At 42.9% G+C, this 19665-nt stretch overlaps 1 protein-coding gene across 2 annotated transcripts in view; it reads left to right on the top strand.

The window, feature by feature from the left end:
- The window catches only part of LOC115085238 (protein THEMIS3-like), a 77093-nt gene that overhangs the window by 25969 nt on the left and 31459 nt on the right, over window positions 1-19665 (top strand). For both annotated transcript variants that reach the window (XM_029591016.1, XM_029591015.1), the window contains one exon: window positions 16430-16888. In XM_029591016.1, coding sequence (XP_029446876.1) covers window positions 16430-16888 — 459 coding nt within the window. The remainder of the gene's footprint in view (window positions 1-16429; window positions 16889-19665) is intronic.

The raw sequence follows: 19665 nt of genomic DNA, 5'->3' as shown, positions 1-19665 counted from the left end.
CTTATGTGGCACTTATTGCACCGTGCTTTCTTATGGATTCAGGAAATGCATTTGTAAAGTATAATTTATTATATTGTTTTTTTACTTCCACTCTTTTGTTGGTTAAGTCCTAAAAGTGCCCATCCAGTACCAGCTGGAACTGAATTCTGAGTCTTGCCTGCAGCTAGCAGCAGGGCCGGTGCAAGGGTAGTAGGCACCCTAGGTGACTTCTGCCTTGTAGCCACCTCCCCCAGTTGCGCCACCCCCGCCGGTCTCAGCCCTGTTTCCTACCTCATTCGCGCCACTGACTGTATGCTTCTCGGGGCCGTGAGCAGCATGTGCTGCTCGCAGCCTGACAAATCTTTGCTCCTCTTTGCCATGAGCCGGATAAGCTCCATACACAGCACCACATGGCTGCTCTTCAGCGTCCCCTAAGGGTCGGCGCCATAGGTTCACCTAATGGACACGCCTGCCCTGACTAGCAGCATAAGAGCTAACATGGAGCCAGGATCAGCAGGTATTGGGTTCTGGTAGATGGAGAGTGGCAGGTTAATTTACTAAGAAATGTATGCATGCAGCAAGAGAGAGTCAATGAGATTCTCGAGTGATCCCATCCAGGTAGACTTGCAACAGCGTTTCCTTTGGGGGAGTCAAATCCTGATAGAAATCCTTGTAAGAGGAAAAGTCCTGGAGATGTGTGAAAAGGCTGAATCTCATATGAGGAAGATACTAACTTATCACCCCCTAAATGTACTGGGGTGCAAAGTGTCACCATCGAAGAAGTGTATTTGCATAAAATTTCTTTGGACTAACGTTTCTGTGTGTAGCATACGCAGGGTGTGTTTGAGAGGCTGGTTCTGAATATCTTTCCCGCAAATCCCTCTCTCCGGTAATGATAGTGGAAGTGGGGCTATATTTACTCATTATTCAGATTAGGAAAGAACAGCTTTCTGCAGAAGTATTTTTTGAAAATGTACTTATTTGCAGAACAGAAACCATATTATTTCTTTCTCAGTTTTCATTGACTTGTCCTCAGAGTCAGATGTTGTGATACAAAGATACTAGTCACGATTTTTCTTCTCGGTTTTCATTGACTTGTCCTCAGAGTCAGATGTTGGGGTACAAAGATACTAGTCACGATTTTTCTTCTCGGTTTTCATTGACTTGTCCTCAGAGTCAGATGTTGGGATACAAAGATACTAGTCACGATTTTTCTTCTCGGTTTTCATTGACTTGTCCTCAGAGTCAGATGTTGGGATACAACGATACTAGTCACGATTTTTCTTCTCGGTTTTCATTGACTTGTCCTCAGAGTCAGATGTTGGGATACAAAGATACTAGTCACGATTTGTAGAACTAGTTCAAAGGACACCAAGAACATAGCTGGGTGGACCTCATACCTAGAAGTGTTTAAAGATGCAAATTAGGAAACTTTCATTTATTATCTCCTGTGCCGATGATTAAAACTAAATGTGAACCAGGGAGAGAAGAGTTTATCTCCAATGTCTGTATCTTGTTCCATAGAAGTGTGTTTTGGCGTTCGATGCATTTCAGGGATGGCGCGTCTCTGTTTCCTAGTATTGTACAGTCTTCCCTTTGGGGACTCTTTATTGTTGGCAAATTTACAGGACTGCTATGGTCTTGTCCTTGAGTATTAATTTATGCTTAGCTAAGTATGGAGTTCTAGGAGCAGTATTGGTCCTGACGAAAGCTGGAATTTTGACATTCTATTAATTAAGGAGCTCATTTTGAAAGAGCTGCTAGATGGTTCAGATATCTGATTATGTCTATCTAGATATTTTTAAGCTAATTTTCTGCCACAAAATAGGGAGCTGAAATTTACCCTAAATTAACTTTATCTGGCTGACTACTGAGTTCCCAACTGAAATTTTACCTTCAAGATTCTACCCACCTAACTCTATAATTTATGTATAGATTCTTTTCTACAAAAGTCCTCTCTTCGTTCCACTCAGTCCATACATAAAGATAGTTTTCCCCTTCCCGCCCCCCATTTTCCATCCTGCTGGCCCAATCTACAAATAAAAATAGTTTCTCTTACCTTCTCCTCTTGAGCCCTAAAATGACATCAGGTCCTCCCCTGGAACCCATTCTCCCACCGTTCGCCCCTCCAGAATCTGTATTTATGATTCCGGAGGGACCCCATCTTCACTGGCAGGAGGGCGAGGGTTCCGAGAGCCTCCTGCCGGTACTGTGGCTCACTGCTGAATGGCAGCATGCTTTCAGAGATGCGCAGTCATCGGAAATGATAATTCCTATGCCATTTCATGTCATTTTCTAACAAAATGATCTAAAAAATAACCCTAATGAAACATCATTTTTGGCTTTCATTTTGCACATGTTATTTGTAAATAGCATGCATTAAAAACAAAAACATAAAATGACAATGAAACAAATTTAAAAATTACATAAAATGTATTAAATAAAAAAGACAAACTGAAGAAAATGAAATGTTTTGGCTGCCCACTCCTGCTATTAGGTAGAGAGATTCTAAGGGAACTGTCTTTATTTGAAGATGGAGTGGAAGGGGAGATGAGGGGCAGGGGCTTTCTTTATGCGCAGATCAAATGGGAGGAGAGAGTCAAGGATTGATTGGGGATTCTCTTTGCATATTGGTAGGGAGGAGGAGAAAGTTGCCTGACAAATGGTGCTGAATAACAGCATCAAGGTGGATAAAGTTGGATTTTCACACTTCGAAGCCGAAGTAATAAGACCCACGATGAAATCGGTGTTTTGTTAAGTAGTAATAGCAGTAGTCAGTGCATATTGGGGCAGATTTTATAACCTGCACGCGTGGCCTACATTTGTGCGCGCTACCCGGCGTGCACAAATGTACGCCCGATTTTATAACATGCACGTCCGGGGTCGGCGCGCGCAAGGGGGCGCACACTTGTGCACCTTGCCTGCGCCGAGCCCTAGGGGAGCCCCGATGGCTTTCCCCTTTCCTTCCAAGGCCAAAATCGGAATGCATGCCTCTGGCAGGTGTAACTTGTGCGTGCCAGCCATCTGCTGGCGTGCCATCCCCCAGCATGGCCGCTGTGCCGGAGGACTCGGGACCGCCCCCGGACCACCACCCCGCCCCCTTCCCGCCCCTTTTTCAAAGGCCCGGGACATACGCGTGTCCCAGAGCTTGTGCGCGTCGCCGAGCCTATGCAAAATAGGCTCGGCGACGCGCAGGAGCAGGTTTTCGGGGTTACGCACATAAGTTACGTGCGCAACCCTTTGAAAATCTGCCCCATTATTTTTAGCGTGTGCAACAAAAGCAGGTACCTCCACAGAATGTAATAAAGGACACGTATGAAAATGAGATTTGCACAAAAAATCCACGCCAAAGTGAAACATGCAAAAACTTGCGCTCACAGCCCTATGTAATAAACTGCGCAAAAACCCACGCTGAAACCCACATTAATGTGGTGACCCGCAAGTGATTCTCAGGCTGAAAGCCTTCAGTTTTTATAAAACAGTGAAGAAGTTAGTGGTCCGGGAGTGGAACTGAAGGTGAGTAGAACAATGTCTAACGCTTTCATGTTCTGTCTCCGACCGCGTGGCAGCTGTACCAGCGGGTGCTGGCAGGTGCTGGAATGCAGTAGAAATTTCTACAGCTGACCCCTGAAAATGTTCCAAACATCTGGAAAATGTGAAGATAATCCATGACTACCCCAGAGTAAAGTGGTCTCCAGACATGCGCTTTAACTTCCTTCCTGCCCTGACCCTGGTGCTGAAAAACTCTCGTTCAAAAAAACCGCACTAACTGATGCGAGGCCTCCTGCATAGCCTGTGAATAGCTAATTGCCTCCTTTCCATGTACTCAATCAAAACCAACCACAGGTTTTTAAGCAGGTTTATGCCTGCATTTTTCCTGCACTGAACACTTTATTACATACCTGGGTAAGACTACATGGGAAAAACGCACAAGTATGTGCAAAAACCCACTGCAGCTTTAGCGCTGCTTATTCATTGGTCTCCTAGTGTGCAGTTTTGCCCCGGCCTTCTGCTTACACAAATAATAGGTGCAAAAGACCAGGCACTTTTGCACCTACCTTAGGGGGTCATTCTCCAAGCGATACCAAGATCGGGGTGGAGTCAGGGCGGCATGAGCCCCGGAAGAGGAGGAGTCGGGGCGGCACCGGGGCTGACGCCGCGAAGACTTCGCCAACAGCGAAAGGTACGCTGCATTTTCACTGCCAGTTTCACGCCGAATAATTACACCTTTTACGGTGTAGTTATTTGGCGCGACGCCAGCAGCGATCGCACCGCGGAGGTGCGATCGCTGCCGGCTAGCGCAGGACCGCCCGCCACTTCGCCCCTCCGCCCCCATTACCGCGGGATTCAAAGAGCCCGGGGGTATTAGTAAATCCAGCCCTTAGTGATAACAAACCAACCGAAGTATTTCTTCCTTGAAAATTCACATCAAATTGCAGAGATACAGAAGCACCCATGTACCTCACATCTCAGCCGATGCACTGAGAATTGGGTTCTACCATCAGACTATTTTCATAGGGGCTCCCATTTTTGGGGGTAAATTTGTAGCAGCACACATAAAGTAGACAATAAATATGGGAAAGTTACACCAATTTTTAAAGGACAAGTACAATGCGGGAGCACGTGTTTTCACCTTTGGAAAATGGTCTTACCGAAACTACCAGCTTTTGATAGAAGATAGATAAACAGAGAGTAAGCCGAAAGTAGTTTATTAGTGTGACAAGAAAAGAAAAACTGAATATCATCAGCATAGACAAAGTAGTTTAGACCTAATGCAGAAAGAAGTCTGCAAAAAGGTCTTAGATAAAGAGGAGCCTTGTGGTACTCCAGTGTTCAAAGGAAACCAGTCAGAGGTTAATGGGCCACATCTGATTTGCTGCATTCTGTCAGATGAAAAAGAGGAGAACCAATTCAGAACTGTCCCGCCAATGCCAATTTGTACAAGATGAGCACATAAAATGTTGTGGTCCAAAGTGTCAAATGCTGAGATCTAGGAGAAAAAGTTGGTAACCTGAACCCATATTAAATCCTCTATGGATTACATCAAGGCTAGATCTAAGTAACAATTCTTTACTATGCTTTTTACGGAATCCAAATTGAAAATTATCAGAAATATGATTGTCATCTAAAAATATCTGTAATTACTTTAATACAGCACACTCAACCTCTTTTACTGGAAAAGGTAAGGAGAAAACTGGTCTATAACTTGTTAGTTTTTTAAACATCATCTGATGATTTTTTAAGAAGAGGACTAATTGTTGCTCTCTTCATGGATGAAGGCAATATGCCATTAGAGAGAGCTAGATTAACAATTCTGAAACACGATTCACTATCTTCTGTTAAAGCTCTCATGATAGCTGTGCTGCAAGTGTAGCGGGCATAAGTGATAGAATTCATGCTCTTTACAATAGAGACAATGTCTTCCTCACTAGCTTCTGCAAACGAAGACCAAAGTGGGTCATCATTATCAATTCTAAGATCTCCTGGCTTGGGAAGACATAATAATGGAACTGCCAGATCAGTGATCTTCTTTTGAAAATACATAGCAAACTGGGAAGGGGAGATTTCAGAGGCACACGTATGAGAACAGATTTTACTATTAGTAAGCCTAGTAACAGTAAAAATAGTTCTTTAGAGTTATTAACTGCAGACTGAATAAATTTACCAATGTAAAATGTATTTGCATTAATGACAGCTATTCTATAGCCTTCTAACGAGTTAAAATAACTGTTCAAATCTGTTTGAAACGTACGCCTGTGGCACTCAGCTTTATGCTGTTTCAAGGCGGACGTAAACCACGGTAGGACAAACCTCCTTTGTGAATACTAAGGGGATTCTGTGAATAGATTACAGGTTATTTAAAGAAGTACAGCAATGCCCATGTCCTCAAAATGCCAGCTAATTATTCTACCTCACTTCCTGTTATTGTTACTGTTCTTTCAAGAGGTCTTTAATTCTGATCAAATATATTTTATTTCATTTGTTGTGGATTTTTTGCACGTTGTGATATCTTTCAATAGGCAAACATGACATTTATCCACGGATGCTGTCAGACGTGAGCTTCCCAGAGCATGTAGGAGCTCTTTCTTCAAGTAGAATCTCAAAGCTTACGGATAACGATCTGTTTGGATAATTGTCGTGTTGGTCCAGTGAAATGTTATCATAGCCAGGAAAGACTGGAAAGAAATAAGATACAGTATATTCGAGCGAAAATAAAGACCTGTTGAAAGAATAATAAAAAGAATCACAGCCTGCAAAGAATCTCCTAGAGCAGTACAACCACTTGAACTCTGTACCACAGTATAGAAGATACACAATTATCATCATTGTTGTTTAGTTTTGACTCGCCTTTTCAGCTTGGGAGTTCAAGGCACATTACAGATAGAAACAGCATAGCAATTTTGTGGAAGATACATGGAAGATACAGATAAAATTATTAACAGGGTACAGCACAGCAGTTTTGCTTAAGATACTTGGCAGACCAGAAGTCAGTGTGCCAAGGGTTTGTCTGAGGAGCAAAACCAGAGATTTTAATATCTCCCCCGTCTGACCAGTTAGTACTCATTTATCTGGATGAAAAGAGGCGGTGATGGAGGCATTATTCAGTGCTACCCAGCCTAAGTTGGCCAGGTAACTCATGTTGGAAAAATACCTGTTCCGAAGTTAACTAGATAATTTTATCCAGCTATCAGATATATTCAGCGGAATGCTTACCTGGCTCTGTTCTGCCAAATATCTGGGTAATGTTATCCAGGTAACTTTCCTGTTCACTGGCTGTCATGACATCTGGCCGGAGCATGCATGTGTCCTGAAGAGCAAGTCTTTACTGTCTGGGCTGCAGATTTGATTCTCAGAGGGGATAGGGAGCCTCTCGGATCAGCTTAGTCTCCTCCCTCACTTATTGCCCATTGGTCCTTTGTCAGTGAAAAGGACTAATCCCCTTTCAGGACAGCCTTCTGAAAGGTGATTGTTCCTTTCACTGACCTATGACAGGGAAGGGAACAATTGGCAATAAGTGAAGGAGTGAATGAATTAATATTAAGTGCCCGACACTTTAATATTGATCTATACACTCCTTAGGTACTGGTAGACAGGTTCGGAGAATGAACACTGTATATATCAGGGGAGCGCAATCGCCCCTAGTGCCTTCTCGACAGCACAAGCCCTAATTTAAATATTGCATCGCACCCCCAGGAGATGGTAACTTTTAAACAGGCGCACACATTCATTGGTCCGCGCCCAGGGATGCAGCCATTTTATAACATATACACATACATGCACGCAAGTTATAAAATAGCCTGAACACGGAATTTTAAATGGACCCATGTCTCCATACACAAATGCCACTTCTGCCGCATAAGTAGGGGAACTTTAATGGACACGCATGCCGGTGCCATTACCAGTTTTCCCAATTTGCTCCCAGGTAAGAGATTGGACTTCCAAATCTCCCTAGTTTAATAGCCTCCCTTCTCCTCTGTTCGCCCTGACCCTTAAAACCCCATCGATCTATCATCATTTTATTACTTACACGTCTTCCGTGGCAGAAGTAAAGTTGCCCGGCAGGGGACCCCTGCATTTACCAGTGTGCGTTTATTTATGCGCAAATTTGAAGTTGAAATCCAGGAACGCCCACACCCTGTCCCTTTTTTTTCGAACTTTTCATTTTTGCGTGTAGCAGAAGATGTGTGCGTACCCACATGGATTTTAAAATCCACTCGGCAAGCGCCGGCCCAACTTGTGCACGTATCTCCCAGTTTTGGTGCACTGGGCTTTTAAAAGTCACCTGTAATGGTCTGACTGAGAAGCAATCTTGAGTCCCTTACCTCACGCTGGGACTCATGGGGTCTGGCCTAACCTTGGCATTCCCCCCTCCTCCCTGTGTGGCCCCTGGGAATGTGTTTGCCTGCTTGGCCTAGCTCTTAATATTAACGTCTTCCATTCACCATTAAACATCTGTTATTAAGTAGTTTTGAGTTAGTCTCCAACATGGGCAGTGTTATAGTTTCTGAAAGTACAAATTGGCAGAATTATAGTTTCTGAAAGCACAAATTTAAGTAACCAAAAATACATCAATCCCTAAACATCTCATAATTCCTTACCCAAATTCCCAGCAGTTATAACACAATTTCTTAGACATGTGTTGAATTTAAAGAGTTAACAATCTAGCCCCTTATGTCTAGATATAAACAGCCACCGTTGGTGTCCCTGCAAGTAAATGACTTCAAACAGATAACTTCACTGTTTGAAAAGCACAACTTAAGCTTAATTGCTAAAATGCCAAGCATATGCCTCCAAACACACAGCCTCAGCTTTTCAAAAGCACAGCTTAAACCATTTAGGAGCATTCAGCTATCCAGAAACATCTTCCAGAGCTAAAGATCTCTTATTTTAGAGATTAGGCATGTAATTTTAACCTCTCCCAAAACCAGCTAGCCTAGCAATGCAGACTCAGAGTTCTCCTTGTAAAACTGCCAAGTAGCCTTAATTAATAATTAGGTACAGGATTTAAATATCTTGTCCTCACACCTGCATTACTACATCCATCAATTTTATGTTAGTTTAACTGGCATAACATACTGGGTTTAAATATATAGAGGATAACTTTAAAACAAGAGCAAGCGCACCCATATACGCAGCTATATAGACACGCATGCATGCATATGTATTTTATATCATGCACACAAATGCACGCACACTATATAAAATACACTTAAATCTACCCAACAGCATGTTTGCATATCTAAAAGATACGCAGCATGTATTTTCAACACAGCCGGATAAGTTTTGATTTGTCCAGCTAAATAGCAAAGTTGCCACTTAGACAGAAAAGTCTCATGAAACGCTACTTATTCGGCTAAGTAACGCTATCCTAAGACTTATCTGGATAAGTAAAAGAAATGCACTACTTAGCCGGATGAGTAAGATAGTGGGATAACTAGCATTTGAAGTCCTATCCAGCTGTTTCACTTACGCGGCTAATTAGCGCTTTTTTAAGACTTAGCCAGATAAGTCAAAATTTATTTGGATAAGTGGTGCACATCAGCTATTTGTGCGTAATTGTGCCCCTAATTTTAATCATTTACACAAGAAAATTTAACTCATATATTTTCCTTAGTAATTGTTGGCTTTTACATGTGTAAATCATCAAATTTTGTTACATGCACTCCTGAAGGAAATTAACAATTTTACGAATTAGTCCACCAGTTTGCCCAGTCTATCTCTAGATCATCAAGACCGTCCTGGTTCCTCAGCCTGAACTCCCCCAAGTATACCCTGACTCCTCACCCAATCGGTATTTGGCTATAAAGAACTTTATTCTGACTTATACCAGATAATTAGCAGCTGTGAATACGTACAGGTAACAGCTGTACCCGCGTCACATTCGCAGGTTATAACTTCTATGTGTAAATGTAGGCCACACCCCAGAATGCCCCTGGCCCACCCCCTTTTTATACGAGCAAATTTTATTCACACACCATTACTTGCACATGGATGTCTGAGGTTTATAAAATAGCACTTACGCAATTATGCGCTATTTGCATGCGCATGTGCTTATTTGTATGCATGCATCTGTGAAAATTCACTTTTTAATTTCTTTGGTGAAACTGCTTCAATTCTCCCTAAAGACAAATTAACAATTATTTCACCATTAACCCTGTAACGAGCTTCCTTCGTTTCTTATTTATAATAACTTATTCTAGCAGTATGTGCAACTACTTCTAGATAATGTGAGCCAATAAAGCAAATTAAACCATCCACTCTCTACCAGGTTTTTCCTTTCCCAGAACTGCTAGCCAGCACAGTAATGCCTTGCTACTAGGCCTACCTAACACTACAGTAAGACCTCTACAGATTTTACAAAATGCTGCTGCAAGAATTCTCACTGGAAAAAACAAAAGAGATCACATAACAGATACGCTCGCCACCCTACATTGGCTTCCCATAGAACAAAGAATACAGTTCAAAGCACTGTGCCTAATACACAAACTGATCCACGACGATAAAGCAGAATGGCTGAACACAGCACTCAGAGTACATGTCCCACACAGAAATCTAAGGGCAGCAAACAGAGCCCTCCTTCCCATTCCTTCTGTGAAAACCGCAAGACTTACCCAAGTAAGGGAGCGAGCGCTGTCTCTATTCGGTCCCATATTATGGAACTCCATGCCCCTTGACCTTAGACTTCAGAGCGATCATAAACTTTTCAAAACACAGCTCAAAACCTGGCTTTACATACAAGCCTTCAAGAAAGAAAACTGATGCGGGCAATGAAGTAAAAGTTATGCAGCTTAAAGCACCGAATGCCTAATTTTATAAATCCTTACTGAATTATTTCAACATTTTTTTTAACTGTAGGCAACCTTCAGGACGTATTGCTATGAAACACTTAATCCCCCTAATAAACGCCTTATTGTTACCGAATACTATTGGCACCACCTATGTAATGTACGACCCATATTTTTTACTGGTGCCCTATTGTAAACCGTTGTGATGGTGAATAACTTAATGACGGTATATAAAAACTCTTAAATAAATAAATAAAATAAATAAATATCACAGTCACCTGCTTTCAGCAGTGGCTAGGGCTCTAAACTTTTCCTCAAACCATAATCAAATACTTCCTTTGCAGATTCCAGTCCTCTCATGTCTTTCCTTAAGTTCTTCTCAAAGTCATGTTAAATACAAGCTCAGTTTCCTTTCATTACAGCTGGGAATATAAATGTAGCTTAGAATGTAACTGGAAGGCTCTACGTCTGCGTCATTCTCCATTGTGGGATAGACTGGGCTGGCTTCCTCCTCTCTCTCTTCCTCCATTGCTGCCTTGTTATAACACCTGGCTTCCTATAGATGTGATGCTGCTGATTCATTCTGACTCATCTGTCTCTGTTTATGCTTTCTGGGAGACTAGGTGCAAGGGAAACAAGGGGGAATATAATTCTACAAGGGGCAGCCATCTTAGTTTAACCTTAACTGCTTCTAAAACAGGTCCTGCTTTGCAGTTTTTGCCTTTCATCTTTATGCACAGTGATTAAGCAACACCTAGTAATCATCACACCGGCCCATTGAATAGCAACTTGTTAGTTCTTTTCTGTGGCACCTCTTTTTATTATTATAATTAGTATTATGACCCCATGCCTGGTTGTTTGAACAAGCTTTCACTCAATGATCATTGACTAATCTGAAATGCAGTTTTCCTGTTTAATTTTTCACCAGCTCCATGTTCATCTTCACTCCCCATGATTGTTACAATCTGCTAATTTCTCTGTTCTCCATTTACTCCTTCTCTCCCTATGTGCAATATCTGTGACTTGACATTAACTTGACATTGGATTAGGCCTTTAACAAGTTAATGGCATATTTTCTCTCCTGCTTCGTTGTTGAAATAGAATATGCAATTACCCCGAGCCCGGCTGCAAATCTTAGCGCTACCGCCGTGGGCATCCAAGCAGCTGTGGTGACAGCGCTGGAGCCCGAATTAAAGAACATTGCCGCAAAACTATCGGGCCTTACAGAGGCAATTGCTGGCTACGATACAAGGCTCACCCGGGTGGAGCAGAGGGTCTCCCACACAGAAGATGGCCTGCAGGCCTTTCAGGCAGAGGTAACCTGGATGCAGGAGGTTTTTAAAAAGCATGCTGACCGCCTGGATGATTTAGAGAATCGCTCACACCGTTCTAACCTGCGGTTCGTGGGGCTAACTGAGGCACTGGAGGACCAAGAACTGGCCCCCTCCCTAGAAACCTGGCTCACTAAGGAAATGGGCCTTTCAAAGTGTCATGGCCCGCTAAGGGTGGAACGCGCCCACAGCCTGGGGCCTAGGGGCACCTCATATGGGGAAACCACGAGTGGTCATTGCAAACATTTTCAATTTTGCCCATAAATCGGAGCTTCTGCAAGCTATAAGATCTGGTAAGGGTTAACATATGACAACCAGAAGATCCTGGTATTTCAGGATTACTCTGCCTCCCTAGAAGCGCAACGCCGGATTCTGGCTCCTCCCTGCTCCACTCTGTTTAAATTTAAGCGGTGATGGTGTATCCGGTGCGGGTACAGACCTCAGAGGGTGTTCAGTGGTTGACGGATGCCGAGGAGCTGCAGACGTTCGTGAATACCCGGGAGCGGGTGGCGGCGCAAAGCCCGAGCAGAGCAGGAGGAGCCCCTCTATGAGCCTGTCATTTCCAGATCAGAATACCTCTGTTTGTGGTGAACTCCTTTTGGGTGCTAGCCCATAAAGTTCTGTGCTCCATGGCTCTGGTTGCACTTACAGCAGCTGTGCTGTGGAGCTGGAGCCCACCGGAGTGGACAGTTTCACCATAGCTAATTCATGGGCACCGACCCTCCAGGCACAGACTGGGAGGGCCAGGGCCTCCCTGTCTAATGCCTGGTGAGGGCTGAACCTTTGCTGCGGGATCTGCGCACCTGCCTACGGTGCACAGGGCATTTGTTTTGTTGCTTTGTTCTATTCCGCAATACAAGTTGGAGTTCAATTTTATTGTACAAGTTAGCGGGTGGGTGGGGCTGGATCGACCCATTGGGGAGGGGGGCTCGTAGGCATAGATGTGGTTTTATACCCTTTAGATAGCTAGAGGAGATGGGGAAACTTGGGGGTTACTTGGGGTATGAGGGGAAGGGGGGGAGGAAGGGGGGAGGGGGTGGGGGGTGCAACAGGTTTGGTATAGATCTGTGTCAAGGATGTTTTGTGTTTTTCGGTGGGCCAGTGTGATGTGTCTCCTGACCATTGGATGGGGGGGGGGGGGGCGGCCTCAGCTGGGAGGGTCGCTCCTCTTTCTCTGCAATCTCTCTTCTTTGCTATTTTTCACAGGTATTATATTGAATGAATAAGCAGGGAACTCATATTATTTCCTGGAAAGTCTGTGGCATAAATTCCCCAATCAAGAGAATAAAAATGTTATCCCTATTAAAAAGAAAATCTGCAGATATAGTGTTTTTACAGAAGACACATCGCACGGATATTGAACACTGGAAATTGCGTCAGCACTGGGTGGGAGAGGTTCACTTTGCATCTGCTTCATCCAGGTCAGCTGGAGCAGCCATACTGCTTCATAAGAGCCTTCCTTTAAAAGAACAAAAGGAGTATGTTGATCCGTTGGGACATTACGTTATTTTAATAGCAGAATTGAACTGGATGCCTGTGGTGCTGTGTAACCTTTACGTACCTAATGTGTATAACCCGGCATTTTTTCAAGACATCTACAACTTACTACTACCCCATGCCCAGTCCACTTTGGTGATAGGTGGAGTCTTTAATGCGGTACGTGACCCATGTCTGGATCGGGCCCCTGACGTGTCCACAGTCCGAGGCCCGAGCAAAGGGATCTTTTTTTTGAGAAGCCCCTTCACATGATCGATTCTTGGAGGACCCTACACCCTACTGAAAAGGATTCACACACCTTTCCAGGGTCCATTCCACACATTCCAAACTGGATTACCTTTTGGTCAGTGCCCATCCCTTTTCTAAGGTGGCAGGAACAGGTATAGACGATATTCTTGTTTCTGACCATGCGCCTATCTGGCTAGATCTGGTAGGGCCTGGCACCCACAACCCGCCTTGTCCATGGAGGTTTCCCTATTTTTTAGCGGATGGCTCCCACTTCCACAATTTTATCCATGCTAGGTAGAAGGACTATTCAGAGCTGAATGGGGCATCCTCAGATAACCCAGTACTACATAAACATAGAAACATAGAAATGATGGCAGAAGAAGACCAAACGGTCCGTCCAGTCTGCCCAGCATACTTTTCTGTTACTCTTGTCCCTTTAAATAACTTTTTTGGTTCTATTTCCCTTCCACCCCCGCCATCGTAGATAGCAGTGCTGGAGCTTCATCTAAGTGAAGTATCTAGCTAATTGGTTTGGGGTAGTAACCACCGTAATAAGCAAGCTACTCCCACTCTTGTTTACCCAGCCTGGGCAACTCAGTCCTTGTTGGTTGTTTGAATACAAATCATCTTTTCTTCATTCCCCCTGCTGTTGAAGCAGTGAGCTGTGCTGGATATGTATTCTAAGTGAAATATCAGGCTTGATTCGGGGTAGTAACCGCCGTAACAAGCAAGCTACACCCATGCTTATTTGTTTTACCCAGACTATGTAATTCAGACCTTGTTGGTAGTTGTCTGAATATAAATCATCTTTTCTTCATTCCCCCTGCCGTTGAAGCAGAGAGCTATGCTAGATATGCATTGAAAGTGAAGTATCAAGTTTTCAACAGTTGAAAACGCTGAGATCAAGCAAATTGAGCGCAAAAAGGACTTCTGAAGCAAAAACCAAATCGGAATCAAAGCACACGACCCCCAACAAAGCAAGCGAAACACGAACCGTGTCGGGTCGCTTTCAATGATAGTCTACGCTCTGCAATGATAAATGCTTCTTTTGCTAAAAAGATTTTATTGCGTTAAGTGCTCTTCCTGCTATCATTTAAGTACCTTGTTTGCTAAAAAATGTAATTCCAAAGTTATTCCAAAGTGGGTGGTTACCAATGATTAAAAATATAATTTACAGTCTCATATCCAACTTTTGACTGTAAGGTGAGTTTAACCGCTAAAAATGGCGGTAACACCAGGTAGCTATTCTCATAACGGAGAAAGCTCAAAAAGATTTATGAGGTTTCCACTCATCTATAACAAAAAATTATATATAAAAAATAAAAAATATGAAAAAAATATAACTAATTAGAAATCAGTACACAAACATCGATCAGCTGTTAAAGATGATGTTTTGATGATTCATAAGATTGGGTATTACATCATCATATACAGTTTATTTATTTGTAGCTGAAGCAGAAAAGGCATTGGTGGCTCCATTACATTTATGCTACGTGTTGCAAGCCCCCACTTCTGCGCTGCTGCCCTCACTGCAACGTCATGTTTTACTAGACCCTCTTCGCAAGACCTGGATGCAAGTTACTAAAAAGCTGGGTATCCTCAATCTTTTACCAATTAGGGGAAACTATGCATTTGTCCCAGGCTTACAGTCTGGAGCTTTTAGATTGTGGGAGGGATGGAGTCTTTGTCAGCTAGGGCATCTTTTGGATGAGGAAGGGAAAATTCTTACATTTCTAGAACTGATACATATATACGGGATGCCCAAGTCACAGATTTTCCCCTATTTATAGATAAGACATTATGTATTATCCTTACCGCGGGCTTCATGTACCCCCAACGTTTTCAATGTAATCATCAATGCTTTATTATTACTGGAGGCTCCGAGGTGCCCCTCCTTGTTGACCTATTATAGGGGGTTGGGATGGTTGGGGGTCCTGGAAGCCTGTTCAATTATAGCTGACTGATGGAACAAAGATGGGGCAGTCACATTGATCCTAGCGGTCATTCAAGCGGGGTTTGGTCAGATATCGAGTTCCTCTTTAAATATGTACTTTAGAGAGATGCAATATAAATTAATTTGCCGGGCCTTTGTTTCCCCGCAGGTTCGATATGTTTCCAGAATTTCTGACTTAGCAAGCTGTGTTAAATGAAATGCCATGCTGAGGGGTCCCATTCTCATATGTTCTGGGTATGTCCTGTAATTAAGCGATTTTGGAATAGAATTGTCGTATACTTGGCAGCAATCATGAAGGTCCCAATCTCCCCTTCCCCTTTGTTGCTTTTATTTGATTGTTTCACCAACGCACCAATTAAGGATCCTGGATATCGCCTTTTCATAAAAAAGGTGAGTCTGGTCGGACAGCGACTTATTCTTCACCACTGGACAGTAGCGACTTCACCGTCCTTTTGGCAATGGAGAAATAGCCTTCATCGCATGCTGCAAATGGAGAAAATGGTTTCTCAGACTTCCCCACATTTGAGAAGGAAATTCTTATCAACCTGGAATAGCTACATACAATCTCTGCCTCCACGTGCCAGGAGTCTCGCACTGAATGACTGAATGCATCGAACTATGGTGATGGCATTAAACATGACACAAAGACACGAATCCATGAGTTTTGGTATCCTGGAGAGGGGTTGGGGAGGGGAACAATAAGGGGGGGGGGAAGGGGGAGGGTTTGGGAGAAAAGGTTAATACTAATACTACTGTATGTATTGTTAAAGAAAATAATCTTTGTATTGATGTGCCCTGTATTGGATTCAAAATCCAAGTCCATCGGGATGATGTTATTTTTGCCAATAAAAAATTGTTGAAACTAAACTGCTTCCCTCTGGTTCTGTTTCAGATGTTGGGGCATCAGCATTCTGATGTTCTTTGATTTATGCCGGTAGATGGTAATGGATGCAGAGCTTGCAAAAAATATGCATGCAATCTGTCTCTGGAATGAAAATAAAATCAGAAGGGAGGAAATGGTATTTTATATATTTTGTTTCCTCTAATTTATTATATTTTATTCTTTTAGGTTCTGTTAGCTAAAAGAATGACAATTCGTTTGAGCTGTCACTGTCTATAATCTTCCTCTTTCTCTCTCTCTCTTTGCATTTCAGGACTATTTCACTTGATTCCAGATCCTACTCCCTTTGCAACAGTAGCGGATCTGATTCAGTCAGTCAGACTGGGCAACAGTATGGAAAGTCCTCCATGTTTTAAAAGCACGGTTTCATTTTGCCTGAGGAAAGAAGAAGTGCAGAGAGGAGAAACATTTTCACTGATTGGCACTGAAACAGTAGTGAAAGAGACTTTCCTGCAGTGCAAACTTATTGAGAGAAGAGCCAGTCCAACTGTCCAGCTGCCTATGAACTGCAGAGGCATGTTCCTGGAATGCCATGATGACCAGCACTATCCCATCAACACCATTGTAAAGTGGAAACAACTCGCAGGTCGGAATCGGAAGATAAAACCTGTAATGGGGTATCCCGCGAGCTCTCATGGCGACTTCATTCCACCAAACTTCTGCGGTCACTTGGAGCTTCACCCAGTCATTTCAGTAAAGGCAGTTTTGAGAGGTTAGTGATTCCAAAGCGTTACTGCAAAAATACTTACAGTGGAGAGTGCTTAAACCCCATGGCTCGCACACTGCATTGTGTAAAGTTTTCAAAATGGCTCAAGGTTTTAAAACAGCTGAAAAGGCAAAGTTTTGCTATGAATGCAGGGGTTTGAAGGAGCTCATTGGAAGATCGTTTTTTGTGCATAGCATTACGAGGGCTACCTTTGATTGCACTGCCATTTTATTTTAAACATTTTCAACCGGTAATTTAAAAAAATCATTAGATTTCTGTTTGGTTTTTTTAAGGAAGTGTGAAGAAATAGGGGTCAACAAGAGCTTTTTTTATATTGGACTGACTCAATATATCTTGGATTGGCTTTCGAGAATTACGATGGTAACTTTTAAACAGGCACACGGGTGCACATGTGCACACGTTTGCAGGCTTGCGCCCAGAGACGCGGCTATTTTGTAATATACGTGCATATATGCGTGCATGTTATAAAATAGGCTGAACACATGCACATGTGCGTGCAATCTTTAGTGGGCACGCGCCTATGTGTGCAGATGCCGCTTCTATTGCCTCTTCTAGAACTCGATACGACCGCATACCTCTAAATTATTGCAATTACCCAATTATACCTTAAATCCTGCCATTTCTACATTTTCTAATATATATCCTGTGAATCAGAATATGAACGTACTCTTCAAAATACCACAAATATCATAATATATTAGTCCATGTAAATATTCAGCAAGCTACATATCTTGGTTTAATTTGTTAAGTTCTTTTCAGTTTGACCTCTGTTCCTGCCAATATTCCGGCTTCTTTCCCTTTCGTTTACTTTATCCGCTACCCTTGTCCTTGTTAGATGTACTTTCAACCTTCAGTTTGGATGTAAACTAGTAAGATGTTACCACTAATACCGGTATAGAAAAATGTTTAATTAATTAAATAAATAAATAAATAAATAAATAAATAAATAAATACAGTGGGAGGATTTTAATAGGCACAGGCACCATCAGCATTATCAGTTTTCCTAGTTCGTTCCCAGCTCACCCAGGTAAAAGGATAGAACGTCCTAACCTCCCCCCACCAGTTAATTAGCCTCTCTTCTCCCCTGTTAGCCCCGACCTTTAAAACCCACTGATCTGTTTATTTTTTTTGTTTTATGAATTACACGCCATCCATAGCAGGAGTAAAGTTATGCATCAGGGGGATCCTGGCGTGTGCTTGTGCGCATAAGTATTTACAGGCTAATTTCCATGTGCAATCCAGAAAGCCCAGACCACGCCCATGCCCCACCCCTTTTTTGGAAAAGAAATGTTGTGCGCACAGCAGGAGATACGTGCGTATGCGAGCAGCTTTTAAAATACGCCCGGCATGCGCCGACCCAACATATTCGCCTCTCTCCTAATTGATGCCCATGCCGGGCTTTTAAAATTCACCTTTAAGCTCCCTCCATCAGGTCGCCTTCACTGACGCTAGTCACGGGCACGTTGAGAAGGTCCAATAAAACGGTCCGATCAACAGCTTGTTTGTTGACCCTTATTTCTACATATTCAAGCGGACTGACACAGCAACCACAATACTTTACTTCAGGAAGTAGAACATGAGGCTTATCCACAAAGAGGCCAATGTACAAACCCAGAGGATTTCCCATGGGTTAGCAGCCTCACTCGTTTGGATGTTTTCTATTTATGCAAATTAGCTGTGTAGAAAACTTTCATGCAAAGCTAAGCTCCAGGGCTGGCCATATAAATATAACTATGCCTCACTGAGGTGTAGTTATGTCTTTTCCCCCCAAAAAAAACCAAAACGAAAAGGGAGTGGAGGAGTAGCCTAGTGGTTAGAGCAGCAGGCTGTGGACCAGGTAAGCCAGAGTTCATATCCTGTTATCGCTCCTTGTGACCTTAGGTAAATTGCTTCACTCTCCTTTGCCTCAGATGCAACTTAGAGCAGTGGTTCACAACCTTTTTTCTGTCAGGACACACCTGATAGTTCCCACATGCATGACACATTGAACACATGACAGTCACAAGACTAACCCTACCCCCGACCCTCAGTAATGGGTATAAAGCAGAACTAGAACATTCCCCATACAACTCATTATACAAAAAATATTTTCTGGTGTTATCTCAATAACAGCAACACAAACTCCCTCTACTACCAGGAGCAATAGCCCTACTTATAAAAAGACAGCAGTTCACCACCAATGTATTTCCTATTGAGAAAACACAACAAATAAAATGAGGTATTTTACTAGCCTACATGCTAGTTAAATACCTCACACCTCGGTCACACACACAAAATCTATCTTCACTAAATACAGAAAGACCACAAATTACAAATATGGAGACAGAAACTGGAATGGAAACCCAAAAAAGCCAGCACCTAACATAGTACAAGGATCTGCAATAATACACACAAACAAAGCCGCACAAAGTTACACATGCATTATGATATGCACTCACAAGGAACAACCCTTCCTATAAAAAGGCAACAAATATTAAACCAGGCCCTAAACACCAATACACCTCCAATTAGGAAAACAGAAAAAGCCAAGCTGTTATAGATTCCCACACAGAATTGTAAAACTATGGGGTAGATTTTCAAATAGCGCGAATTGGCCTACTTTTGCTGGCACATCAGGCGCCAGCAAAAGTAAGCTGGATTTTAGTAGATACGCGCGGAGCCGCGCGTATCTGCTAAAAACCTGGATCGGCGTGCGCAAGGCTATTGATTTTGTATAGCCGGCGCGCGCCAAGCCGCGCAGCCTACCCCCGTTCCCTCCGAGG

The sequence above is a fragment of the Rhinatrema bivittatum genome, chromosome 2 (genome assembly GCF_901001135.1).
Source record: "Rhinatrema bivittatum chromosome 2, aRhiBiv1.1, whole genome shotgun sequence".
Classification (NCBI taxonomy): Eukaryota; Metazoa; Chordata; class Amphibia; order Gymnophiona; family Rhinatrematidae; genus Rhinatrema; species Rhinatrema bivittatum.
This window is presented reverse-complemented; position numbering and strand designations above follow the sequence as displayed.